Below are 27,028 nucleotides of genomic sequence, written 5' to 3'. Positions count from 1 at the left end.
TAAAAATAAAAAAAAAAGTGGAGGGGTGGGGTAAATTTAAATAGTAAAGGTAGCCATTTGATTAGCTATTCAGTAGTTTTATGGCTTGGGGGTAGAAGCTGTAAAGAAGCCTTTTGGACCTAGACTTGGCGCTCCGGTACCGTGCAGTAGCAGAGAGAACAGTCTATGACTAGGGTGTCTGGAGTCTTTGGCAATTTTTTGGGCCTTCATCTGACACCGCCTGGTATAGAGGTCCTGGATGGCAGGAAGCTTGGCCCCAGTGACGTACTGGGCCATATGCACTACCCTCTGTAGTGTCTTGCAGTCGGAGGCTGAGCAGTTGCCATAGCAGGCGGTGATGCATGGATGCTCTCGATGGTGCAGCTGTAGAACTTTTTGGAAGATCTGAGGACCCATGCCAAATCTTTTCAGTCTCCTGAGGGGGAATAGGCATCGTCATGCCCTCTTCACGACTGTCTTGGGGTGTTTGGACCATGATAGTTTGTGGATACCAAGGAACATGAGGCTCTCAACCTGCTCCACTACAGCCCCATCGGTGAGAATGGGTTGTGCACAGCCCTCCTTTTCCTGTAGTCCACAATCATCTCCTTTGACTTGATCATGTTGAGGGAGAGGTTGTTGTCCTGGCACCACACTGCCAGGTCACTGACCTCCTCCCTATAGGCTGTCTCATCGTTGTCGGTGATCAGGCCTACCACTGTTGTGTTGTCGGCAAACCTAATAATGGTGTTGGAGTTGTGCATGGCTACGCAGTCATGGCTGGAAAAAAAATAACGAGTACTGTTTTATGGAACTACTAATACTTCTCAACCACAAAGCATTACTGTTGTTGAAATAACAGAAGCACTGCCAGAATCTGTCCTCACCACTTTGTTTTCCTCTCTGTTGTTTACAGTTGAATTATCCATCAGACTGGTGAATGGGACCAGTTCCTGCTCTGGGATAGTGGAAGCCTTTTATGAAGGAGAGTGTTTAGGTCTATGTTCTAGATGGTGAAACATGACCAAAGCTAAAGTTGTGTGTAGAGAACTGGGCTGTGTGAATACTATAGCTGCATCTAGAGGACCTCCGGTTGAAGAGAGAAGAGGAGGAGTCAAACTTTTGAGTTGCAGGGGAGAGGAGTCTTCTCTTAGAGCGTGTGACATCAGAGGAGGACCTGGTGTCTATGATGGTAGGTATTATGGTCATGTGATCGGTTCAGGTAAGAAACTTGTAGTGTTGTGAGATTTTCTTGTACATTACATTTGCATTCATCATATTGTTAAGGAAATGAGAACATTTCATTTAAAGAGAGGGATAAATGTGAGACTAATTTTTACATTATATTTGTATTTGTCATATGCTGTCCTGCTGTACACGCCATACTAAACAACAATAACAAGTGCTGTTTCATGGAACTACTAATACTTCTCAACCACAGAGCATCAATGTTGTCAGAATATCAGAAGCACTGCCAGAATCTGTCCTCACAGCTGTGTTTTCCCCTGTGCTGTTTACAGCTGAGTTATCCGTCAAGATGGGTGAATGGGACCAGTTCCTGCTCTGGGACAGTGGAAGACTTTTATGAAGGAGAGTGGTAAAGGTCTAGGTTTTTGGTGGTTGTGGGGCATGAGGCTAGCTGAGATTGTGTGTAGAGAGGTGGGCTGTGGGAATGAAGTAGCTACATCTATAGGACATCTGTTTGAGAAGGATAAAGTAGTTGTCGGACTGAGTTGTAGGGGAGATGAGTCTTCTCTGGAACAGTGTCGCATTTTTGAAGGAGGACCTGGTGCCTGTGAGAGTTTTTATGAACGTCATGTGATCTGTTCAGGTAAGAAACTGCTAGTATTGTGAGATGTATTTTTACAATATATTTTATTTTATCATATTTTTGTTATTTATTTCATTAAAAGAGAGGGAGATATGTGAGCTGCATTATTCCCAACCCTATCCTGAGTGACAAAAAAACATTTAACCTCAAACAGCATTAACCATAGCAAACTACAATATTTTATCCAACATATTTGTGTTAAGTCCTTGACAGTTTCATCAACAAAGCGAATTGAATGTTCAACCAACTCTTTTTCTCCAAAGTCTGTGCGGCTTGTGGATGGAGCTGGGTTCTGCTCCGGAAGAGTGGAGGTGAAGTCAAGTCAGTCCTGGGCCTCAGTGTGCGAAGCTGACTTTGACCGGCAGGATGCAGAGGTAGTCTGCGGGGAGCTTGGCTGTGGGGCTCCTGCAGCTCTACAAGGGGGGCTCTATGGAGAAGGGCAGGGTCAGACCTGGGATAAAGAGTTCCAGTGTAAAGGCAATGAGTCCCTTCTCCTGGACTGTGACACCTCAGACAGAAAAAATAACAACTGCCTATCTGGTAATGCTGTTGGACTCACCAGCTCAGGTAAGAAACCGTTGGTCACTCAATAAACATTGTTTCTCACCTACAGTATAATAGAATATGAGAGGCAAACTTCGGAAGGTTTTCAGACCCCTTGTTACGTTAAAGGCTTATTCTAAAATTGATGAAATTGTTTTTTCCCGCTCCTCAATCTACACACAATATCCCATAATGACTACAAATACAAAACTGAAATATCACATTTACATAAGTATTCAGACCCTTTACTCAGTACTTTGTTGAAACACCTTTGGCAGCGATTACAGCATTGAGTCTTCTTGGGTATGATGCTACAAGCTTGGCACACCTATATTTGGGGAGTTTCTCCCACTCTTCACTGCAGATCATCTCAAGCTCTGCCAGGTTGGATGGGGAGCGTCGCTTCACAGCTATTTGCAGGTCTCTCCAGAGATGGTCGGTCAGGTTCAAGTTCGGGCTCTGGCTGGGCCACTCAAGGACATTGAGAGACTTGTCCCGAAGCCATTCCTGCCTTGTCTTGGCTGTGTGCTTAGGGTTGTTGTTCTGTAAGAAGGTGAACCCAGTCTGAGGTCAAGAGCACTCTGGAGCAGGTTTTCATTAAAGATCTCTCTGTACTTTGCTCCGTACATCTTTGCCTCGATCCTTGCTAGTCTCCCAGTCCCTGCCGCTGAAAAACATCCCCACAGCATGATGCTGCCAACACCATGCTTCACTGTAGGGATGGTGCCAGGTTTCCTCCAGACGTGACACTGGACATTCAGGCCAAAGAGTTCAATCTTGGTTTCATCAGACCAGAGAATCTTGTTTCTCATGTCTTTAGGTGCCTTTTGGCAAACTCCACGCGGGCTGTCATGTGCCTTTTACTGAGGTGTGGCTTCCGTCTGGCCACTCCACCATAAAGGCCTCATTGGTGGAGTGCTGCAGAGATGGTTGTCCTTTGGGAAGGTTCTCCCATCTCCAGAGAGGAACTATGGAGCTCTGGCTTGGTCACCTTCCTGACCAATGCCCTTCTCCCACAATTGCTCAATTTTGCCAGGCGACCAGCTCTAGGAAGACTCTCCATTTAAGAATGATGGAGGCCACTATGTTCTTGGGGACCTTCAATGCTGCAGACATGTTTTGGTACCCTTACCCAGATCTGTGTCTCGACACAATACTGTCTTGGAGCTCTATGGACAATTCCTTCAACTTCATGGCTTGGTTTTTGCTCTGACATGCACTGTCAACAGTGGGAACTATATAGACAGGTGTGTGTCTTTCCAAATCATGTCCAATCAATTGAATTGATCACTGGTGGACTCCAATCATCTGAGCACGATCAATGGAAACAGGATGCATCTGAGCTTAATTTCAAGTCTCATAGCAAAGGGTCTGAATAGTTATGTAAATAAGTTATGCCATGGAAATAAGCACTAAGGACCCCAAAGTCAAGCTACATTAATTTGTTTATTCACGCCAGTGGAGAGATTACAGACAAACACCACTTCGTGTGGAAGTTTGTCGGAAGTTCTGACGAGGTATTTCCCCCTCAGCATATTTATACTATCGCTATACTACGGGTTACACAAAGATAGTCAAGTGCATCCTTTCTCTGCTGCAGAGGAGGAGAACACCTGGCAACCACAGTCTAGGCGTTCAGCCAATATTTCCACTCCCGCTGAGCCGACCTTGTGAGAGCAAACCTCCGACACCCTGTCCATCTACAACAGGTGCATTTTTAAGTATGCAACAGGTCAAACATGTATGATAAGACACTGAACAAGCAGAAAGAGACAGTAGAATTCCACTACAGGTATTTCTGTTTTGAATTTTTTTGACATTTGCAAAAAAAAAAAAGAAAAAAGAAAGGTTTTTGCTTTGTCATTATGTGGTATTGTGTGTAGATTGCTATAGATTTTTTTTTTTACTTTCCGAAGGCACCATAGGTGTGCTTTTGTGAGAAAAATAAGTATGATTACCATCTCTCTCTTCTTTTTCTATTATTTTCTTTTCTCAAGAGGTTGATTATGTGAGGCTGGTGGAAGGAGGCAGTCGCTGTGCTGGTGGAGTGGAGGACTGTGGGAACTGATGACTGGGAGGATGTGGCTACAGTAGTGTGTAGACAGCTGGGTTGTGGCTCCACTGTTTCAGTACTACCTGGTGGTAACATCATTAAAGGGATTGGAATTGGCTGTGCCTGCACTGAGGGAGTGTAAAAGAACATAATGTCTTGACTATTCAGTCATAGTGATCTGCTCAGGTTATTATTATACAACGGGTGGGTCCAATCCTGAATGCTGATTGGTTAAAACTGCATTCCAGCCGGTGTTTATTAGCAAGTTTCCACAACTAAATCTATGATATTAAAATGCCTATTTACTCTGTTCCATTGCGCAATCCATTGTCAGCAGCCCAGCCAAGCAACGTATAAACTTGATCTCCACTATAAAAAGCATCTAGACATTATCTCACATTTCTTTTAGACTAACATTTAGTTTTCAAACGAGATTTGTATAAAACTTGCTGTCTGTCTCTCCGACATTTGCAACATTGTTTCAATATTCAAATTTGATCTCCTGCTGTCCCATGGTAAAGAACGTGTCGCCTGTCGGGACGAGACAGAAAGGCTGGCAGCGTTTCTCAGCCTGTCGAAATCATGAATCAGTTGGCCTCATTTTTATGGATCTATACAACAACAAAAAAACAGTGACTGAGTTAGACATCTAGCAAGCAAAGGATAAGAACGTTGCTAGCCAGATCGGCAATGTAAGTTTTAGAACGAACGACTGGGTCGCGACCATACATACAGAACAGAAAGACTCAACGCGTCTCTAGCAAAACTAGATTTGTGTCGGGACTAAAGCTTGTGGAATGATGAAGTAGTATGAATAAATTCATCAAAATAAGTTTTTAATTAAAATATGTCAATCATTATATGAATATGTTGGTAAGAAAATCCGAGGCTGTAATTGCTGCCAAAGTTGCTGGAACAAAGTACTGAGTAAAGGGTTTGAATACTTATGTAAATGTGATATTTCAGTATTTTTTATATTTAATACATTTACTAAAATGTCTAAAAAACAGTTTTTCTATGGGGTATTGTGTGTAGATTGATGAGGGGGAAAACGATTTAATCAATTTTAGAGTCAAGGGGTCTGAATACTTTCTGAATGTTGTCTCAATGACTGTAGGCCCACTACTTATGTTGGCCTGTGAGGAGGGGCGGCTAGCACTGTTACATGCTGCTGTTATTGTCATATCTATAAGAAACTAGTTGAATAGGTTTTTCCTGTTCTCTTTTATTGTTACAGATCTCCTGGTCCAGCCTGATATCTCTCTGACTGACTCAATGGGAGGGGTCTTCAGGGGCCACCAGGGGCCCGAGATGTTCAGGGGCTACAACTTCACCATCACCTGCTCCACTCAGCCACAGTACCCAGAAGGCTCCTTCCTCCTCACATTCACCAGCTCAAACAGAACCCAGACAGCTGTCAATGACTGCTGCCTTCCTCTTCCCTGCTGCAGACGACTCCCACCAAGGGGACGACAGATGTGTTTATGAGAATTATGTTTTCTCTCATAACTTCTCCCTCACTGTCACAGGTAACAGAGCATGAACCAGAATTATAACTTTGTCATTGACAGATTTCCCACAGAGCTATCTGATGATGATCAGTCCCTTCATGAAACGTGTTTCTGTTTGCAGCCTCTCCTCTGCCAAACTTCATCACCAGACACATTGTAGTGCTGCTGATCCTACTGACAGCCAACACCACCTCCTACCTGTACTTCAAGGTAAAGACATTCACTCAGACGTGACAAGTCAAATGTTTGTATTTGAGCAGATTGATATTTCAACTGTTGTGAGGGGCTGATTTGTTATGGGGGTGCCCCCCATTTTTTTGTTTAATGACTGATTGAATATATTTGTAGTCTGGTACAGTAGATAACAGTCACAGATACAGTCTAGTTGTGTCATTAACCAGTTGTGTATCCATTGGGGGAGGGAGAGACGGACATATATACTGTATATACACTGAGTATACCAAACATTAGGAACACCTTACTAATATTGAGATGCATGAATTTAATGCTAAGAGTGTGCAAAGTTGTCAAGGCAAAGGGTGGCTACTTTGAAGAATCTCAAATATAAAATATATTTTGGTTCAACACTTTTGGTTTCTACATGATTCCATATGTGTTATTTCATAGTCTTGATGTCTTCACTATTATTCTACAATGTAGAAAATAGTCAAAATAAAGAAAAAGCCTGGAATGAGTAGGTGTGTCCATATATATATATATATACAGTGCCTTGTGAAAGTATTCGGCCCCCTTGAACTTTGCGACCTTTTGCCACATTTCAGGCTTCAAACATAAAGATATAAAACTGTATTTTTTGTGAAGAATCAACAAAAAAAGAAAAACAAAAAATAAACATATCCAGGTGTTAGAATGGCCAAGTCAAAGTCCAGACCTGAATCCAATCGAGAATCTGTGGAAAGAACTGAAAACTGCTGTTCACAAATGCTCTCCATCCAACCTCACTGAGCTCGAGCTGTTTTGCAAGGAGGAATGGGAAAAAATGTCAGTCTCTCGATGTGCAAAACTGATAGAGACATACCCCAAGTGACTTACAGCTGTAATCGCAGCAAAAGGTGGCGCTACAAAGTATTCACTTAAGGGGGCTGAATAATTTTGCACGCCCAATTTTTCAGTTTTTGATTTGTTAAAAAAGTTTGAAATATCCAATAAATGTTGTTCCACTTCATGATTGTGTCCCACTTGTTGTTGATTCTTCACAAAAAATACAGTTTTATATCTTTATGTTTGAAGCCTGAAATGTGGCAAAAGGTCGCAAAGTTCAAGGGGGCCGAATACTTTCGCAAGGCACTGTATATATATATATATATATACACACACACACACAACTGAACAAAAATGTAAACGCAACATGTAAGGTGTTGGTCCCATGTTTCATGAGCTGAAATAAAAAAAATCACTGAAAGCTTATTTCTCTCAAATGTTGTGCACAAAAATTTTTTATCCATTTGTGAGCGTTTCTCCTTTGCCAAGATAATCCATCCACCTGACAGGTGTGGCATATCAAGAATCTGATTAAACAGCATGATCATTACACAGGTGCACCTTGTGCTGGGGACAATAAAAGGCCACTTTAAAATGTGCAGTTCTGTCACACAACACAATGCCACAGATGTCTCAAGTTTTGAGAGCGTGACTGCGGGAATGTCTACCAGAGCGGTTGCAAGATAATTGAATGTTAATTTCTCTACCATAAACTGCCTCCAATGTGGTTTTACAGAATTTGGCAGTACGTCCAAACGGCCTTACAACCGTAGACCAAATGTAACCACGCCAGCCCAGGACCTCAACATCCGGCTTCTTCACCCGTGGCATCGTCTGAGTTAGCAGGTGACGAGCATGGATCTTTATGTCAATGCCATGGAGATCGTCTCTCTGCGCTCCAGAGCTGAAGCCGGAGGAGAGTAGCCCAGGGGACGGAGTAGGACAACACTGATCCTACACGCTGATCTTATGTAAGTTCTGCATTTTAAAATCCATCGTCAGCCGTGCACTTGTGTATAAAATGTGGTTCAAACTTCAACAACACAAGTTCAGAATGTGTTTATATATTTATAACCTTGGAAGAAATCTGAAAGGAGTGACTGCAAAAACCCTTATTCTTTTTTGTATTATTATTGTTTTGATATGTATAACTTTTAAGAGACTAACTCATTTATACATTGCATTCCAACATGTATTGCTTTTTGCCTTTGTTTATGTTGCATATCCTATCCTGTATACTCTAAGATTCTTTATCTGGAAGTGTTACCATATATTATTATAATCATCCGCCGGCATTCAATCCGATTGCACGGCGTAGCACGCTTGTCATTTAAAGCTATAATCCTTAATTAGTGAAACTGCCACGACAGTTTGGGATATTACAACAACAAAGAGGTTACTGCAAACAACCAACCCTATTTGACATCATTACAGGCTTGATAGAACAACAGAATATGTACTGCAATTAGTTTTCACCACGCTGTCAGAGACTCCTCTCCTCCGTTTCTCTTCCCTTTCAACAACAAGACAAAAACAATAACAAAGGCCCCGAGGCGAACAATAGGCTGTTTCCCCTAACCTGGATCTGTAAAGGTCATTTCCGATTGAGCCGACACCTTTCAGTCTTTACCGTGAACATGATCTCCACGAATGCAGAAACATTGCCTTTAAAATCAGCATGGTCGACAGCACTTCAATCCTGGCCTTTTTATATATTTTTTTACATTTTTAAAAGGGGGACATTTTTTTCACAAGTTATTGTTGTTGGGGTTTGTTTTTTATTTATTTTTAGCTCATGTTATTCATGATAAATGTTATGATTTTAAATATGATGAATATTATTGTTATGATGCTGGTAGTACAGTGCATTCAGAAAGTATTCAGACCGGGCCTCCCGGGTGGCGCAGTGGTTAAGGCAGCGCCAGCTGTGCCTCTGGGTTCGCGCCCAGGCTCTGTCGCAACTGGCTGCGACCGGGAGGTCCGTGGGGCGACGCACAATTGGCCTAGCGTAGTCTGGGTTAGGGAGGGCTTGCCGGTAGGGATATCCTTGTCTCATCACGCACCAGCGACTCCTGTGGGACTCTCAGATTGAACTCTTTGAACTGAATGTCAAGCATCACGTCTGGAGGAAACCTGGCACCATCCCTACGATGAAGCATGGCTTTGGGGATGTTTTTCAGCGGCAGGGACTGGGAGAAAAATGAACGAAAGAAAGATGAACGGAGCAAAGTACAGATGAAAACCTGCTCCAGTGCGTTCAGGACCTCAGACTGGGGCAAAGGTTCACAATCCTAACAGAGCCGTCCTGTAGGAGTCTCTGAATGTCCTTGAGTAGCCCAGCCAGAGCCCGAACCTGATCGAACATCTGACAGAGCTTGAGAGGATCTGCAGAGAAGAATGGGAGAAACTCCCCAAATATAGGTGTGCCAAGCTTGTAGTGTCATACGACTGGCGACTGTAATTGCTGCCAAAGGTGCTTCAACAATGTACTGAGTAAATTTGCAACAATTTCTAAAAATCTGATTTTGGGTGTCCCTTGAGGGAAAAAAACGATTTAATTAATTTTAGAATAATGCTGTAACGTGGAAAAAGTCAAGGGGTCTGGATACTTTCAGAATGCACTGTATATGATGTTATTATCTTATGATCTTTGGGTTAGAAGGAAAGTATTGTTGGCCTACTTAGTATGACATACAATAGATTGATTTGCATGCAACAAGCAAATTAATGAATCAATAGATAAGTCAAGTAAGTAAATATTGTGCTATATCAATGACCCCAAAGGTATTGTTGACAAGATTATCACGTGTGATGTGAGTTCAGATCATGTTGCTGTTGTTATTTACTTTCCAGATGAAGACCTGTTGCTCTCTAAACTGCCATTTAATATACACAAAAATTATGAGAGCAGGAGAGCCATACAGTAAACAGTACACTAGATGGCAGCAAAGCGACCACTAAGACCCGACAGGAATGATGAGAAATGAATATCTACACAGTAGGCTACTGCACGGTACTATCAGAAATAGTGGAGTCCTACAGCCCCAATATAGGCAAATACAATTGTATATCTTAATTGTTATTCCTATGTCAAAAAGTCATGGGCTATTTGTAGAGACATGATAGCCGTGGTATAATGGCCATATACCACACCCCCTTGGGCCATATTGCTTAATTATAACCTGTCTCCACGGACCTGTTCAGGTGGATGTAATAACGTAGAATGTTCAGATAGAAATGTATTGTGTAGAACAGACATTAGAAACAGAATGAATAGAGCAGAGACTATCAGCAACGTTCAGAATGTTTCACGTCACTGAAAATCACACACCAGCTCTCCAAAGAAGACAGGTGGGTTGTGATGAGGACTGGAGGTGGTGGCAGTACTGTAAGGACCCCACACGGGCTGTATTAATGTGCCCAGTGGGATGCCTGTGGCCATGACATCCCCCATCTCCTTCGGAAATGTTAATGAGGGCCGGAGGTGACATGAAGAAATGAGTAATCAGAACAAACAGTGCATCTCCCATGGTGCCAAGGGGCAACGCCGTCAGGAAAGGTTAGACTTCCTTCGTTCAGTGAGGTATCCGTCTTTGCTACCAGCTATTGCTAATAATGTTTCCTACAGTGGGGTTTTATGAAATTGAATTTCCCATTCATCCTCAAAGAAGTCAACAAAATCAATTCTGACGTAGCACTCCAACCAGGCTAACTGTTGACAGTTTGGTTATCATTTGAAATCATGAATAACATGGCCCAGTAGAGTAGAATAGTGTAAAGTCTGGGACATTTGAGTTGTCAAACCAGTAGTTCACAGCAGCTCACACTTTAACTACAAACAAAAACAAATATAGAAATAAATAATGTTCCACATTTAGGGCTCTATTCAGTCTTTAAAGCTGAAGCGTTACAGATTCCGCTGTAAGTTACGATTGAGCCGACGTGCAGCATTCTCTGTGAAGCCAGTCTCTGCTTCAAGAGGGAACATTGCCTTTAAACTTGAATCACGCAGTAAGGCTAAACTTCCGCGATGCGGATTGAACAGAGCCGCCAGGCTGCGTTTACACAAGCAGCCCAATTCTGATATTTTTTCCGTTAATTGCTCTTTTGTCCAATCAGATCTGAAAAACACCTGATGTGAAAAAATGATGTGATTGGTCAAAATACCATTAGTGGAAAAAATATCTGAATTGGTCGGTCTGTGTAAACGCAGCCTCAATACGCACCTACATCTTTGCCCTTTGGCTGATAAATTAATGCTTACTTCTTCTGGGTACATGATGGGGGTGGGGAGAAGAAGATGGAGATTAGGGGGGGGGGGGGGGGGGGGGGCAGTGGGCAAACCTTCCAATTAACATTTGAGTCACTCCATATCATTAGCAGCTCTGTGTGGCGCATTAGGACCACACATCGTGCCGGAGACGCACCAGGGCTGGTGGGGCTAATCTCAACTGACGCAACACCCCTGGGCCTGGCTGAGACAGACGTCACCCTCCGTCAACACTAGACTGTGAATGAGTCCCAAATGGCACCCTATTCTACTCCCAAAAGAGTGCTATTTCAGACGGGTCCTGGTCAAAAGTAGTGCACTATACAGGGAATAGGATGCCATTTCAGGAGCACACTATCATCATCACTGGGCTCGGGGTTTGTTTAGATCTGAAATGCCGCTTGTAATGTTGTGTTGTTTGCCATGCCCACTTCACACTTGTCAATTCCATGTCACAACTTTGCAGATATTGGATGTTGGACAGATGTATAATATTGTTTTGTTCTTGTGACTGTGTCAAACCTCTGTGACCTTCTTTACTTCTTCCCTACAGCTAGTGACCCCCATGACACGCGCACACACACACGCACACGTCCTCATCAACCAATCACATCCCTGTATTGGTACGAGGAAGAGCCAAGGATGAAGAAACCTATATATTGGTGGCGCCACTATTACGTGACACTTCGACAGGGCTGTGTTTTGTGTGTGGACCCATGTCCACATTTCTTCTTTGACATCCAGCCGTTGTTTTGTTTTCCAATAGGATAGTTATTGTTGAACATCCAGTCAACATCCAGATTATCGCTGCTGAATACAACATTGAAGGATACATTCGTTATACAGTTTAACCAATAGGAAAGGTACAGACAGGGGAGATGCTGTGTTCCCAGCTGCAGGTGTTACTGGTGGCTCTATCTGCCTCAGTGTTCCTGGCGAGGGTCAGCGCCGCTCCACACAGAGACATGCTAGCTGAACTACTGAGAGCAGATTCAACCAAGGGCAACGAGGTGAGTGGTTGACTCACTGTTGTGTGTCAATTGCCTCATTTATAACCTTTGTCTTCCACTTATCCACATTCTGATTGTGCCCACGTTGCATCTATATGGTAAAACGTTGCTTATCTGTCCACATTGTGATCAGATATCCTGGTCCCTCTCTGTATGCAAATTATTTAACATATTGTGTCAATGATTTTACAGGGCGCGGTGGTGATTTTAAATGCTGTCAATGTCCAGATCACAGGTGGTTAGTGGCATCTTAATTGGGCAGGACAGGCTTGTGGTAATGGCTGGAGCGGAATCAACATTAAACACATGGTTTCTATGCGTTTGATGCCGTTCCAGCCATTATTATGAGCAGTCCTCCCCTCAGCAGAATCCATTGGATCCGTTCTACACTTGTAAGATATTCAGACACACCTCAGGAGGTAGTCAGGAAGATCGGATCACAATGCGTCTTTTAGACGTCTACACCCGTCTAAAAATGTGGACACAATCAGAATGTGGACAAGATGAAGACAAAGGATGCACGCTAGAACCATGTATAAATGGAGCTAATGTTTTTATTCATTCTTGAATTATATTCTGTAATATTCAACTCAATGGTCATACAATTTCAAGAGGACTAGTCATATTAAATGACCATAACTTCTACTTGCTTTATATGTGAAATTATTTGATTAGGCTTCTGATTATGTTTTGGTCCTAGAATAACTGACAGAAGTGTTCCATGACAACCGTAGTGTTAATATCCCTGGTGTCAGTTATTCCCTTTCTTGGATGGACAATGAAGTTGTATTTTATGCTATTATTATATTATTTTCCTAATAGGATCTCTCCCGCACCCTCCTGCTGAAGATGATGTCGGACCTGATGAGCACAGCCGTGGGGGAGAACGAGGTCCTACCGGACCTGGAGGAGGCACTCGGGGTGAGGGAGGAGGTGGTGCGCCAGCTACCCCTCTCCCATCGGGAACGCAAGGCTGGATGCCGGAACTTCTTTTGGAAGACATTCACATCGTGTTAACTTGCCAAGCAGCCTCTTCTTTGTGCTGGATCATTTGAAGACATATTTCTTGCAATGTCACAAATGTAAAATGACAGCTACTTTTCCTTTTGCACTGTTCATGATCAATTAAAAGGTCTAGAATGATGTTGGCAAGTACTGGATATGTCTTTTTCAAGGGTTGGTTGTCTAGCAACAAAAGCAACCCGTGCACAACTATGGGGCAAGCTTAGAATGTTGACATGTAAGCTATATTTCGCCTTTCCTGAAAACAAATACATTTGTATAATGAGTACTTGTCTCTTAAATACAATCAGTACAGTTGTTGGTTCGCTAGCTAGCGCAATATTGGCATGAAATCAGTCAAGACATGGTATCAAACACAAGCCACATGGCAGGTTCTTTACATTCTTGCTAGCAGCCATCCATATTCACAACAACGCGCTGGCTTCTGCTGCACGGAAACGTGCACATCGTTTTTGTAACGTTGTCAGCTAACCCATCTATAACACCGAATAGGTTTTAGGTTAGGGTCTAGTACAGGGGTATATGAAAAGATGACAAGGTGTAGTTTGCTGAAAAATAGGGATGGTTTATTGTATTGATTATGTACTACAATCAGCATTAGGTGTGGGGGGGGGGGGGGCAAATGCACACACACTTCAAACTTGAGCCAAATTGTACAAACCACCTGCTCAGTACAAAAGCATTCTCCGCTTGTATTCCTCACATGGACAGATCGATTATTCTGCAATACAACAATGGCTTTAAACCACCGATTACACTTGTCAACAAAACATGTTGGCCATCAAGGCCACACATTTGAACGATTGTACCACGAGACTGAAGGGAAAGAGTGAGATGGTAAAACAGAAAGAACACGTCATCATAGTTCATATTTCTATAGCCTTTCATTGCCGTTCTCTTGTACTAATCACTATGACACTAGAACATAAAACATTTACACGCAGTGACGACCATAAACACAGACTTAGAAACAATGAGTGTATAACAGGAGTTGAAATAAATACGCAAAAGTGGAAAATGCAACTCACAGGGCTCACACAGAGATCTTCATATCTTTGTGCGCAGAGACAAATACTGAGGGAAAAGAATCAAGTACTGTGATTCCAGACACAGATTTGGGTTTTGAAGGCGTGTGAAATGAAAATCATACGAGCCGCTTTTACGTTGCAAAACAAATTAAGACCGCGGGACGGCGAAACACAACGACAAATGACATCAAAACAATGTGAGAAGGACTCCAATGTCTCATAGATGCTTCAACATGGCCGCTAGTGCCACGAGGATATGGATTAGCGACGCAAATCTAACTCTTAAACTAAAACAAAAACCCATAAAGAACACAAGAGGATGAGATCCCTGTTTCTCAGTAAGACAATTGCATTAGACTTCATTGCACCTTCTTCACCATTGTAACAGTCAAGTATAAATCAACACAAATGTTAAGAGAAATTATATTATAGTAATAAAAAGCGCATTCAAATTTTGAAGATGGGGTTTGGAGTTTTGGCTGGCTTACAAGTAACATTCTCGGAAATGCAGTACCAATTATCATGATGCAAATCACTGTTCTGTTTTGACAAGGCAAACATGTCAGCTGCCAAGTTATCATCTTGACACAAACGGACTGTTTCAACATTAAATAGGGTCACAGCATTGACTTTAGCGATCTGCTTTTTATGACTACCTAATCTTTCTTTGTCCTCTATTCTGTTCACAAATCAATCCAACTACAGCTACTTCTTCTCCTATGAAACGTATGCAAACCCATTCACTCCATAACCAAATCAACCCGCAACATATGCTCCGTCACAGATAGCATTTGCATATGTGCGTTTTTTCATGCGAGGCAGTTCAGCGTTTTTTATTGACTTTAGTGGCATACAAAAAAAGATATATGTTCCATTATCTGGACTGGTCAGATGGCAGGAAGATATAGTCTTCCTCAATCATCATCACCACCTAATATTCCTATCCGATATCCATCAATCATTATTTGCCATTATAGAGCTCCTTCCATGTCCCCTCTATGTCTGGCAGGATAGAGCGTAAGACATAGTGTAGGACATGCAGGATTAGTGTGACATAAGCAGTGGGTGGGGAAGGGGGAGGGGGGTTAGTGCAGCCCCTGCTGCCTGCAGGTCAGAGGCTCTATACAATACTGGTATGCGCTGAAGGGTAGGGGATAGGGTGTAGTAGATAGGGAGTAGGGGTACAGGATACAATATAGAGGATAGGTGATAGCTAGTATAAACCAGAGGACAAGGATTAGGGAATAGTGGTGGAACTTGTTGTCAATCCATGTTACAATACCCTGTCTTTAACCTGTAATTATGTATCAATAAACCTAGTCAAGTGAAATTAAATAATGGCATCATATTGAAGACTGTCATAGGCAGTTTGAGGTGACGTGGTACTACTGATTCCACAGCTTTGGGCATCTGAAGAACGAAGATTGACTAGAAGAGTATGAAAAAGTAGAGAAGGACAAAGTTGCCCTTAGTTTAACATTTCCCCCTTGTGGTTAAGGTTATGATTTGGAGAGGGGTGAAACTGGTCTCAGATATATTCGTTAGGGCAACTTCTACCTCAGAGCGGGGGAAAGTAATGGAAGGATTGCGGGGTCAGAGGTGACGTCCCCTAGTTGGTTAGCAGTCAGTGGAGATTTTGGCGGAAAGGTCCTGGATGCGGCGGGCGCTGCAGCCCTTACACAGGATGTGACCATCCAGAGGGTAACAGCCTCGCCCCTCACCCTCGGAGGACAGGAGCAGACCACACTCCTGGACAGAGAAAACACAGGGTAAATCCAGGAACACTGATTGGGTTCAACTGAATGGCCTTTGTACATCTGATGTGACATCCTGCCAAACTGTAAACGTCATTCAACTTGAGCGAGATATTTTACTAACAAGGACACACACACACTCACTACTACTACTCACCTCACACACGTAGCAGTTGACGTGGAAGCTGCGGTCCAGCGCCACTATCCTGACGGTCTCCTCCTGTCCCGGTTCGGGCATGATGGCCTGGCCACACACTGAGCAGCGGGGGGCAAACTTCCTGTTTAGGACAGAAAGCGTCAACACTAACATTAAAACTCAGAGGGTGGAACACTAGAATCACGTTTTAAAAAAGGACCAATGGCTGAACGTTATCTCAAGAAATTAAAGTGTAAATCTAAGTTTCATTGTTCAATGGGAGACTTGTGCTAGTGTCCCAGTCCATTGTTCGTCTAAAAAAAGTACAGGTAATATCTGGGCCGGAGATATTCCGTTTGTTGAGCTGCTGACCTGTGGAAGTCATCTATGCAGTGAATCTGGGAGGTGGCGTCCACAGTGAAGGGAACCCCGTCCAGGCAGCAGCCACACACCACACAGTTGAAGCAGCGCGGGTGGTAGGCCTTTCCCATGGCCCGCAGGATACGGTCCAAGATGGGTTTGGAGCACTTAGAGCAGCGCTCTAGGGTACTCTGAGAGAGGCAGCACAGGTTCAGACAAAATAGTTTGTGTGTGCATGTGTGAGATATTGGTGCCGAGCAATTAACCAAAATGTTGGTTCTTTTTTGTTTTTCAAACAACTAACTGAGCGACGTCGGGTCAATTATTGGAAATGTTTTTTGTTCTGTGAGCTCAATGCGTATATTGAGCAGTTTCTCTAGAGATAAATAGGTCTTAATTGAAAGGAAAAAATGTAAACCTGCAAACACTTGGCCCTCCGTGGAATGAGTTTGACACCCCTGTTTTACATAGTTTAGCGCAGAAAACATGGTAGAGAGCAGTTGTTTCGAGAGGTATCTCTACCTGAAAATACATGATATAAAAGCGATTGATAGTTGGTATTCAGCAGGCAATAAAAGTATGCCTTATTTACTTTGAAGAACTTCTAAAATAGTGATTTTGTCAGGCAGCAGCTCTACAGAGCTGAACTGCTCATTTCAAATCCAGCCACATCTCAATTGGGATTAGGTCTGGACTTTGACTAGGCCATTCCAAAACTTCAAATTTGTCACTATTTAGCCATTTTCATGTAGACTTGATTGTATGTTTTGGATCATTATCTTGCTGCATGACCCATCTGCGCTTCAGCTCACAATAACTGAAATATTTAATTCAAGTAAAGTAATGTGAATACATTATGCTTAATAGGTGATGGGGAGTCACTACCATCATGGAACTTTTATAAATTGTTTTATTCTGTTTTGCAACATTCAACCCCTAGTACATTATTTTATTTTTAAATTATAATCAAAATCCGCAATTTTATTCTAAATAATCTAACCGAAAAGACCTCAAAAAGCACTAATGGCTCAGCACTAGTGAGAGAATCCAATATATATGGAGAAAGACGGCAAGAAAGAGAAAGATGGATAGAGAGATCAACTGATGAATTCAGGGAATACTGCTAAAGAATTTAGAACAAAGAGTAGCGATTCTCAATACAAAAAGTGATAGCAACTCACAATGTAACAGCTTTCGCAGTAGCTCTTCTTGTCCAGGGCGTAGAAGGGTTGCCCCCGGAGACGGGCGTGGCAGGTGATGCAGGTGAAACACTCCACGTGGAACACCTGCTCCATGGCGATACAGCCACTGCCGTCACCAAGCACATTGTCACCGCAACGCGCACAGCGACCTGATAGTATGGAGGGAAAGGAGAAAAGATGAGACTAGGAGGATAAGAGATTTTTACTCAGAAGGAACATCTTGTGTTCAATTTAAATGAACTTTGTAGCCCAAGGTGAAATTAAGAGTCCAGTCAACACAAAGGACATAGGGAAGTACCAAAGTATTCCTCTGTAGGTGGGTGATTCATGTCATACACCAACTTCTTAGTGAGCCGGTCCAATTCCTCCTCTTGCCTCGGAGCTGCTGACCCCTAATGGACAAATATGATTCATTATTCATTATTTCCCATTCAGATTAGGGAATCCAAGAGACTGAGGATACAAGTACTCAAAAAGGACCATACTTTAGAAGCAGCAGAGAATGCTGTAGAGTAGATGACCTCTGAACTCTAGACAGACACTCACCTTGCTGGGCTGATAGGCAGGACTTGGGGCCTCTCTTGACCCTGGTTGGTGATTCTCCAGGCCTCTCTTGGGCGTGGGGCCCTGGTTCCCTCGCCCTCTAGACCCCCCGGGGATCTCCTTGTAACCCCCATCAGAGTGCAGCTCCTGGGCTTGGGATGCGGGATGGGGAGGGTACCAGCCCTGGGGGCCCGTCTGGTTTTGGGGTGGGGGGCGCGAGGAGTGCTGGTGGGGCGGAGGAGGGGTGTAAGCCTGCTCGGCTTGTCTACCAGTTTGGGAGTAGGTGACAGGCTGGGCTGTTTTGACCTGGACGCTGAACCTCGGGCCAGTAGGGGTGGAAGAGGTGGTATAGGAGGCAGGGACGGGCTGAGGGTAGGGTTTGGACACCTGGGCGTAGGTGTAGTCTGGCTGGGGGGAGTACTGGGGAACCTGGTGGGGATCACTGGGGTAAGGGGGTGCTGGATGGTACTGGGACTGGGGGGGGTAACCCATGGACGGCCTGCCCTGAGAGAGTGCTCCTGGCTGGGTTGAGGGTTTGTAGCGGTCCCCTGAGATGTGTTTGTTGTAAGGCACGTTATCGTACAGCTGCAAAGGAATGGAAAGGAAACATAAATCATTTTTTTGCCTTTTTTATTTCAAATGAATTACTAACAAAAACTCAGGCGTAAACATCCAGAAGAACCAGTGATACACTTTCAGCCAGATGTTTTTTTTATTTTATTTTTTAATCGGTCAGTTATACGTTTGTGTATTACGTTTCTGGGGAATAATTTATTCCTCATATGTAGTCAGTCAGGTAACCTACCTGTGTGCTGTTCTGTGGATGGCTGTCCAGATCGGCCAGCATGCAGGTGAGAGAGTCAATCTCTGCATCGAGGTTGGAGTGGTGTCCACTTGGCTTCTCAGGTCCACGATGCTGAAATCATAGAGCAGGATCACACACACGAAGTCGCATGCCTTTATAACATTTCACAACAGGAGAAAGATAGAGCAAATGTAGTCTCATTACTTGTTTATTTTAATATTGGATTTGAGCAAATGTCATGCTCCATGACATTACAACAATCGTAACTAGCCTATCTACATGCAATCAGGTTGAAAACCTCACTAATCTTAGTCTGGAAACCACACTGAACATCGTGGCGAAATGGAGCAATAATCAGTGTGGATTCCAGGCTACAAAAACAATTATGTCCCACCTACCATTAGCTCATAGCTGTCCATGTGAGGGTTCCAGGACCGGTCTTCTTTGAGCCCGTGGGGAGGTGGTTGGTAGTAGTGGTCGTTAGATTTAGGGTGAAACCCTGTGTCCTCTTGGTGCTGCATGGGTCCACCTTTACAACAAATATGACACGGTACACTTTACATTTACAAACAAGACCATAATAACCATAATGTACACACAAGACCATAATAACCATAATGTACACACTTTACATTTACAAACAAGACCATAATAACCATAATGTACACACAAGACCATAATAACCATAATGTACACACTTTACATTTACAAACAAGACCATAATAACCATAATGTACACACTTTACGTTGACACATAATCAAATAGTTTTTATCAATATTGTGCCAGTTCTAATCACCAAAGCATTGGTGTACTCAATCTTTTATCAGTTCTAACTCTCTTCTACGTTAAGGCTTGAGCTAAGTTTTCACTGACATTTAAACTGTTGTCAATCACGAAAGTTATCACAGGATTTAATTTTACCAAGGTTTAGCACAAAACTCAAGACCAGTGTAACGTAAGGCCCACCACCACCATGTTCCTACCTGTGGGTCCAGTAGCCATGTACCTAGTGGCCAGTCCTCCTCCACCTCCTTTCTGGTCATAGACCCCATACTTGGGCCGGGGGTCCGAGGAGACCTTCATGGGCGGCTGTCTGTACATGGCTGGCCCGGAGTGGGACATCTGAGGAACAGTTCTCTCTGGGCTACTCAGAGTCCTTGGCGGCAGCCAGGTGGGACCAGACATGTCAGGGTTCTGAAAAGAAGGTTGTTGTGATTAAACTGCTATATTGTAAAACTACAGCAGAATAATTATATTCCTGTATTTAGGACAACAGCAGAACAATGATATTCTTATTTCTATTACACCATATTGGATGACTGTCTTTCATATAACAGCGATTGGTTTAGGCTACAACATGATACTCAAATGTTCCCTATACCCATCATGAGGTTGCTACAACCTAGCCTATCAATTCAAGATTACAAGGTATGTGCACACAGGTCGAGAGAAAAATTTGCTGACATAGGGTGTGATCATTAGTTCAATAGTTGCAAACGAGAGTCTCCATTGGACAAATTCAGGTAGGTTTATCCTCATTTTGTTCCATTTAAGAAATGTTTTTCCACAGCATCGGCGGAATGAATACACCCCTGATCACGCGTAAACACTTGTGGACGTCAATGCACAACACATCAGCTATGTGACCAGGCAACAAAAAAAACTTTCCAAGCCAAACGATATCATAACTGCTACACACAGCCTACATCTCTGGCACAATATTAGTTAAAGTCACGTCATAGTCAACATAGCTAATAGAACTAAAGTGTTAGTAAACCTGCTACAGTGTGCAGTCAATAAGTAGTTTAGCACTTACACCGGCAGACCCCGGGGACAATAAATTAGTCAAACCAAAAGCTTACCTTGACTTGGAAGAGTTCCAGTGTTGTGTTGGAGAGTCATAGCCAGCTAGCTAACATACCTCTGTTTGAGCAGAGTGTTTGACTAGGCTAAACTAGCTAGCTGCATTTGCTAGCTAAGTGAAACTGAAAAAAAATTGAAATCTCTATTTGGCTCCTTCATTTTTGGAAGAAATGAATTTGTTCAAAACTGTTCAACCATTGTCTTTCTCTTCGAGTCAACTACTCACCACATTTTATGCACTGCAGTGCTAGCTAGCTGTGTCTGATGCCTTCAGTACTAGATTAATTCTCTGATTGGGTGGACAACATGTCAGTTCATGCTGCAAGAGATCGGTTGGAAGACATCCTCCGGGAGTTGTCAGTTACTGTGTAAGTATATAGAAGGTTCTGAGAACCAGAGCCTCCTAGGTTTTGTATTGAAGTCAATGTACCCTGAGGAAGACGGAAACCATCTGTCCTCTGGATACACCATGGTGCTACCCTACAGTGTGCAGTTGAGGCTACTGAAGACCTCATTTGAAGTATAGTATGTTTTAATCAATTATTTGGTGTCTTGATTATATTTAGTATAGTTTTATCTTTAAAATTATAACTTTTTTTCTGTTTTACAGATTTGTTTTTCCTCCTGAAAATCACTGAGGAGGATGGTCCTCCCCTTCCTCCTCTGAGAAGTCTACACTGGTGTGTATATTTACGTCAGAGGCAACCACTGGTCTGTATATTTGTGTCACAGGTAACCACTGGAGTGGAAACCAAGAGATGCTTCAATCTGGGTTTCCTATGGCAACTGACACACAGCAGTTTAATAATAGGCTCATAGTTGAGAAGCAGGAAGATAGCGCCATTCCCAACCATAAGGGGAATTCCAGCGGACAGACACACCAGTTCCACAGTGTGAGCCAACACACACACACACGGGCACATAAAAAATAAAAAAACACACAGAAATCTCACAGGTGCAAGACCCTTGGCTTGTTCCACCATTACCCCTGGGTCCTTATCCACTACAATAGTTATTGTCTCTGATGTTTACACTCAACTCTAAATTATCCCAAATGAAGTTGCAGTGACAAAAACAAGAGAGGAAACGTCTGTAATGATATGTGTCTCTGCTTCGGCACCTGGACCTGGTTTACAACAACACATTACACAAGGCAGTGAAATAAAAAAAATAAAAAAACGGAAAGGCTACAGCTGTAAGGATGGGACTGTGATTAGGCCTACAGTCTGATTATTAGGCAACAACATTCTCCACAAAACTTTGACCATGACAGCCTTTTATGATGATCATCATTAGCATCTATACCTTTTATCTTCCTAAACAAACACATGTATTTAAAGTGCATTGCATTATTATGTTCACTATAGGTGAATGACCAGTCAGAGCCGACTCTACTGCAATTGAGCTGCTGTCCCTCCTTCCACCGGCCTGATTTAAACCTAAATCCGGCTGAGCGGACACTCAAATCCGAGGATTGGTGGGCCGGAAAATTAAATCACAGCGGCTTTATAATTCTGTGATTAAAAACATTATTTTTTTAAAGTCTTACGGTGGATTGTAAGACCACTACTCACAAACTATAACAGCTAGCCAACTTGATATCAGTTGCCTAATCATGATAGCACACTTATATGAGCGAACTGTCAAACGGGAATTGAGAGCTGGAGCGCGATAGAGATACATTGTTGTAGCAATGGCAATGCTACATTGTTGCAATTCTAGCCTACTAAACTTCCGCAATCAAAACAATAACACTTCTGCGATTGGGAAGTGTTGTATGCTATGAAGAATAGGCTAGAATGGGGATATCCTACCTCTTAAAATCCAGAATCCTTATGTCTTCTCGTCTTCATACTCATCTACAAACGAAAAACATGTCACAGTGTAGCGACAATTAGGCTATTTGGGTCAATAGCCAGATCACATGCAATGCTAAATCGTATAGGCCTATGGCATTGCACCTTTCTAAACGATAAAAACATTGCTTTGTCAAGTTTTGGAGCGGCAAAGAAAATGTGTAGGGTAGTTAGTAGTAGACAAAAGTATTTATGTTCAGAAAATTACAATATTTTTCGGATTTAAACAACAAAAATCATGCAGCGTCAGTCTAGGAATATCAAACGGGAAGTTACACTGAAGTTAACATGCGATATTAATACAGAGAAAATTACAACATTAGCCTAACTTGATATGTTTGTTTGAAGAGATAGCTGATCTACAGCGTCTAGGCTACACGATTAGCCTACTACAAAGAGAACGCTACACTTGTTGCACACAAACACGCGCAATTAAACAATTGAACTTATTTCATGTGTTTTTCAGATAGGGTAGAATAAAACTCGCTCATAAAAATTAGGCCTACTTTCTATTGGGGTGTATTCATTACGCCAATTCTTTTGCAAAACGTTTTGAAGGAAAAACCGTTCTCGGCCCCTCCCCGTTTCGTTCCTTTTGTTTCTTAAACGGAAAACGGTTTCCGTTGCAAGACGTACTGAACACACCCTTGGTCTAGATTCGGTAACTTACTTTCTCATGGATCCCGTGTTTGTCACAGGCCTAGCCTAGTGATCTGCGTGGAGGATCATTATCTCCAGACTTACTTATGCAGCCCAGTCCCTACATCTTGACAACAAAATAGATAAAGCGGTTGATCTGATGCTTTTCAACTTAATCTGGAAAAATTTTACACATTATATTAGGAAATCTGTCATTATGAACACATAAGAATATGGTGGTCTCAATTTTGTAGATTGTCCTACTTTGAATAATACTTTTAAGATAAATTGGGCTAAACATGTATTAAAGAATCCAACTTCAATTTTATTTTCCTTTATTTTTTTTGTTTTTTGTTTTTTGTTTTTTTTCCATCTTTATTTAACCAGGTAGGCCAGTTGAGAACAAGTTCTCATTTACAACTGCGACCTGGCCAAGATAAAGCAAAGCAGTGCTATACAAACAACAACACAGAGTTACACATGGAATAAACAAACATACAGTCAATAACACAATATAAAAAATATATATATACAGTGTGTGCAAATGAGGTAAAATAAGGCAGGTAGGCAGATGTGTAACCAGACCTCACCTTCTTCTCATCTACCCTCGCTTCCAGTTGACTCACCAATAGGAAACATGTGTTTCTCCTTGCTCCCTCTGAACAACAGATCTATACATGCTTTTTTTCAAAGCGATATTGTATCCATTCCTTATGTCACAAGTTGCTGGATTACATTTGTCAATAATATCTGTTGGAAAAAAGTCTGGTTATTACCACACAAATATCTGCTTGTTAACAAGGTCAAAGAGGTGTCTTTCAGAATTATCCATAAGTATTACCCTGCGAATCATTGCCTGAACTCAAAAATAGACATTAACATTAACTGTGCTTTTTGTGTTGAGCATCCAGAAACAGTTTGGCATTTATTTTGATATTGTCTACATGTAAAAAAGTTCTGGAAAGATATTCATAGTTTTATAATTGTTAATATTCTTGATGACTTTTGTTTATGGGAGAATGTGCTGCTCGGTTTCCTTAACCATAATAAGGATATAAAGAAAAACAATTTGACCTCATCAAACTAATTGTGCTAATGGAAAAATGTCACATTCATAAATGTCAATTCACGAATCAAAAAAACACTCTTCCGTGTTTTCAATAAGGAATTCGAGCAGTACATTAAGACCATTCAACATTATTCTAATAAGAAAACTGTTAAAACAATATATGTGTTTCTTTTAATGTTTTTGTATAATCTGAAATGTGTGGTGCCCCCTAGCATACGTTATCATTGTTTGTTTGTATACTTCTTGCATGTATACTGGTTTTTCTGCAAAAAAAAAGGGGGAAAAATCATGGAGTATCATGAGCACATCATGCATTACAAGTGTTTGTCAGACAAAAGTTCAATAGGCCTATATGTATTTTAAAATGTAGGATAAGCTAATTAAATGTTTTCTACGCATTGGTCACCACACATTTCACAAAGAAAAATAAACCAAATAACACATTCATTTTAATTTGATAGCCAATTAAAATATAAAGGACAATAGGGCCTAACATTTATTTTTGGTCAAAATGTATCTCTCTATTCAGTGACGTCACCAACTCTGTAATCTCACAAACACAGTCTGTGATCACCTGTGGCCCAATTTGTCAAAACAGATTTGGGAATGCTCCTTTAGAACATCCACAATGGAACGTCCCTCTCTTGGAACGTCAGACTCAGAAAATATGTCTTGCTTCAGATTCTTAGAATCGGAATTAAAATCAAATAAAAATGTATTGATCGGGTACACATACTGTATTCTGCAGATGCTATCGTAGGTGCAGCAAAATGCTTATGTTTCTAGCTCCAACACTGCAGTCAGTGTACTTAATAATACACACAAATCCCCCCCAAATAAAAATTAAGAAATATCAGAAAGACCAATGTCAGAGTCCGGAATATAAATATATATGCACTGTACAGTATGTACAGTTGAAGTCGGAAGTTTACATACACTTAGGTTGGAGTCATTAAAACTCATTTTTCAACCACTACACAACTTTCTTGTTAACAAACTATAGTTTTGGCAAGTCGGTTAGGGCATCTAAGTCATTTTCCCAACAATTGTTTACAGACAGATTATTTCACTTAAAATTCAATGTATCACAATTCCAGTGAGTCAAGAAGTTTACATACACTAATTTGACTGTGCCTTTAAACAGCTTGGAAAATTTCAGAAAACGATGTCTTGGCTTTAGAAGCTTCTGATAGGCTTATTGACATAACTTGAGTCAATTGGAGGTGTACCTGTGGATGTATTTCAAGGCCAACCTTCAAACTCGGTGCATCTTTGCTTGACATCATGGGAAAATCAAAAGAAATCAGCCAAGACCTCAAAAAATGTGTATATCTCCACAAATCTGGTTCATCCTTGGGAGCAATTTCCAAATGCCTGAAGGTACCACATTCATCTGTACAAACAATAGTACGCAAGTATAAACACCATGGGACCACGCAGCCATCATAACGCTCAGGAAAGAGACACGTTCTGTCTCCTAGAGATGAACGTACTTTGGTGTGAAAAGTGCAAATCAACAACAGCAAAGGACCTTGTGAAGATGCTGGAGGAAACAGTTACAAAATTATCTATATCCACAGTAAAATGAGTCCTATAATCGACATAACCTGAAAGGCCGCTCAGCAAGGAATAAGTCACTGCTCCAAAACCGCCATAAAAAAGCCAGACTACGTTTTGCAACTACACATGGGGACAAAGATCGTACTATTTGGAAAAATGTCCTCTGGTCTGATGAAACAAAAATGGAACTATTTGGCCATAATGACCATCGTTATGTTTGGAGGAAAAAGGTGGAGGCTTGCAAGCTGAAGCACACCATCCCAACTGTGAAGCACGGGGGTGGCAGCTTGGCACACCTGTATTTGGGGAGCTTCTCCCATTCTTCTCTGCAGATCTTCTCAAGCTCTGTCAGGTTGGATGGGAAACGTCGTGGCACAGCTAATCTCCAGAGATTTTCGATCAGGTTCAAGTCTGGGCTCTGGCTGGTCCACTCATTTAGAGACTTGTCCCGAAGCCACTCCTGCTTTGTCTTGGCTGTGTACTTAGTGCCGTTGTCCTGTTAGAAGGTGAACCTTCGCCCAAGTCTGAGGCCCTGAGCGCTCTGGAGCAGGTTTCATCAAGGATCTCTCTGTACTTTGCTCCGTTCATCTTTCCCTCGATCCTCACTAGTCTCCCAGTCCCTGCCACTGAAAAACATCCCCACAGCATGATGCTGCCACCAACATGCTTCGCCGTAGGGATGATGCCAGGTTTCCTCCAGACGTGACGCTTGGCATTCAGGCAAGAGAGTTCAATCTTGGTTTCATCAGACCAAATCATCTTTTTTCTCATGGTCTGAGAGTCCTTTAGGTGCCTTTTGGCAAACTCAAAGCAGGCTGTCATGTGCCTTTTACTGAGAAGTGGCTTCTGTCTGGTCACTCTACCATAAAGGCCTGATTAGTGGAGTGCTGCTGAGATGGTTGTCCTTCTGGAAGGTTCTTCCATCTCCACAGAGGAACTATGGAGCTCTGTCAGAGTGAGCATCGGATTCTTGGTCACCTCCCTGACCAA

The 27,028-nt window shown here is 42.2% G+C and overlaps 3 protein-coding genes and 1 long non-coding RNA gene across 6 annotated transcripts; 3 read left to right on the top strand and 1 right to left on the bottom strand.

Annotated features, from left to right (window-relative positions):
- The first annotated feature begins 895 nt into the window (after positions 1 to 895).
- On the top strand, positions 896 to 9,686 carry LOC149980855 (uncharacterized). Its single transcript, XR_016483165.1, has 6 exons — positions 896 to 1,171; positions 1,500 to 1,810; positions 2,074 to 2,377; positions 5,644 to 5,935; positions 6,039 to 6,127; positions 7,656 to 9,686. It is a non-coding gene; the product is annotated as an uncharacterized LOC149980855 (long non-coding RNA).
- LOC149980856 (scavenger receptor cysteine-rich type 1 protein M130-like) lies at positions 1,724 to 4,421 on the top strand. The gene is made up of 3 exons (XM_090185787.1): positions 1,724 to 1,774; positions 2,074 to 2,377; positions 4,351 to 4,421. The coding sequence occupies exons 1-3, from the start codon at positions 1,724 to 1,726 to the stop codon at positions 4,419 to 4,421; spliced, it is 426 nt and encodes a 141-aa protein (XP_090041913.1).
- A 567-nt stretch (positions 9,687 to 10,253) lies between the features above and the next one.
- sst5 (somatostatin 5) lies at positions 10,254 to 13,340 on the top strand. The gene is made up of 2 exons (XM_021615070.3): positions 10,254 to 12,199; positions 13,022 to 13,340. Exons 1-2 carry the CDS (start codon positions 12,068 to 12,070, stop codon positions 13,214 to 13,216), a joined length of 327 nt encoding a protein of 108 aa, XP_021470745.1. The 5' UTR covers positions 10,254 to 12,067; the 3' UTR covers positions 13,217 to 13,340.
- Positions 13,341 to 13,766: 426 nt separating this feature from the next.
- Positions 13,767 to 23,552, bottom strand: trip6 (thyroid hormone receptor interactor 6). 3 transcript variants are annotated; one of them, XM_021615069.3, is made up of 11 exons: positions 23,441 to 23,552; positions 22,729 to 22,773; positions 20,035 to 20,245; positions 19,449 to 19,579; positions 19,051 to 19,161; positions 18,249 to 18,830; positions 18,001 to 18,094; positions 17,682 to 17,851; positions 16,513 to 16,691; positions 16,162 to 16,282; positions 13,767 to 15,999 (listed from the first exon to the last, which is right to left on the bottom strand). In XM_021615069.3, exons 3-11 carry the CDS (start codon positions 20,234 to 20,236, stop codon positions 15,868 to 15,870), a joined length of 1,722 nt encoding a protein of 573 aa, XP_021470744.2. In that variant the 5' UTR covers positions 20,237 to 20,245; positions 22,729 to 22,773; positions 23,441 to 23,552; the 3' UTR covers positions 13,767 to 15,867. The 3 variants fall into 3 exon arrangements, with proteins under 3 accessions (XP_021470744.2, XP_021470742.2, XP_021470743.2); XM_021615067.3 differs by having other exon boundaries at positions 23,277 to 23,443; XM_021615068.3 differs by lacking the exon at positions 23,441 to 23,552 and adding an exon at positions 23,100 to 23,297.
- Between the last annotated feature and the right edge of the window lie 3,476 nt (positions 23,553 to 27,028).

This window comes from Oncorhynchus mykiss, chromosome 9, assembly GCF_057628025.1.
Source record: "Oncorhynchus mykiss isolate SJ-2025 chromosome 9, ASM5762802v1, whole genome shotgun sequence".
NCBI lineage: Eukaryota > Metazoa > Chordata > Actinopteri > Salmoniformes > Salmonidae > Oncorhynchus > Oncorhynchus mykiss.
This window is presented reverse-complemented; position numbering and strand designations above follow the sequence as displayed.

Excerpts from the sequence above, each read along its gene's own strand:
- LOC149980856 (XM_090185787.1), top strand. The coding sequence starts at position 1,724 with ATGAGTCTTCTCTGGAACAGTGTCGCATTTTTGAAGGAGGACCTGGTG. Across the intron at positions 1,775-2,073 it reads TGAAGGAGGACCTGGTGCCT|TCTGTGCGGCTTGTGGATGG; the intron begins GTGAGAGTTTTT and ends TTTTCTCCAAAG. Across the intron at positions 2,378-4,350 it reads TGTTGGACTCACCAGCTCAG|AGGTTGATTATGTGAGGCTG; the intron begins GTAAGAAACCGT and ends TCTTTTCTCAAG.
- sst5 (XM_021615070.3), top strand. The coding sequence starts at position 12,068 with ATGCTGTGTTCCCAGCTGCAGGTGTTACTGGTGGCTCTATCTGCCTCA. Across the intron at positions 12,200-13,021 it reads ATTCAACCAAGGGCAACGAG|GATCTCTCCCGCACCCTCCT; the intron begins GTGAGTGGTTGA and ends TTTTCCTAATAG.
- trip6 (XM_021615069.3), bottom strand. The coding sequence starts at position 20,236 with ATGTCTGGTCCCACCTGGCTGCCGCCAAGGACTCTGAGTAGCCCAGAG. Across the intron at positions 18,095-18,248 it reads CTGCCTATCAGCCCAGCAAG|GGGTCAGCAGCTCCGAGGCA; the intron begins GTGAGTGTCTGT and ends TTTGTCCATTAG. Across the intron at positions 16,283-16,512 it reads TGCATAGATGACTTCCACAG|GAAGTTTGCCCCCCGCTGCT; the intron begins GTCAGCAGCTCA and ends TGTCCTAAACAG.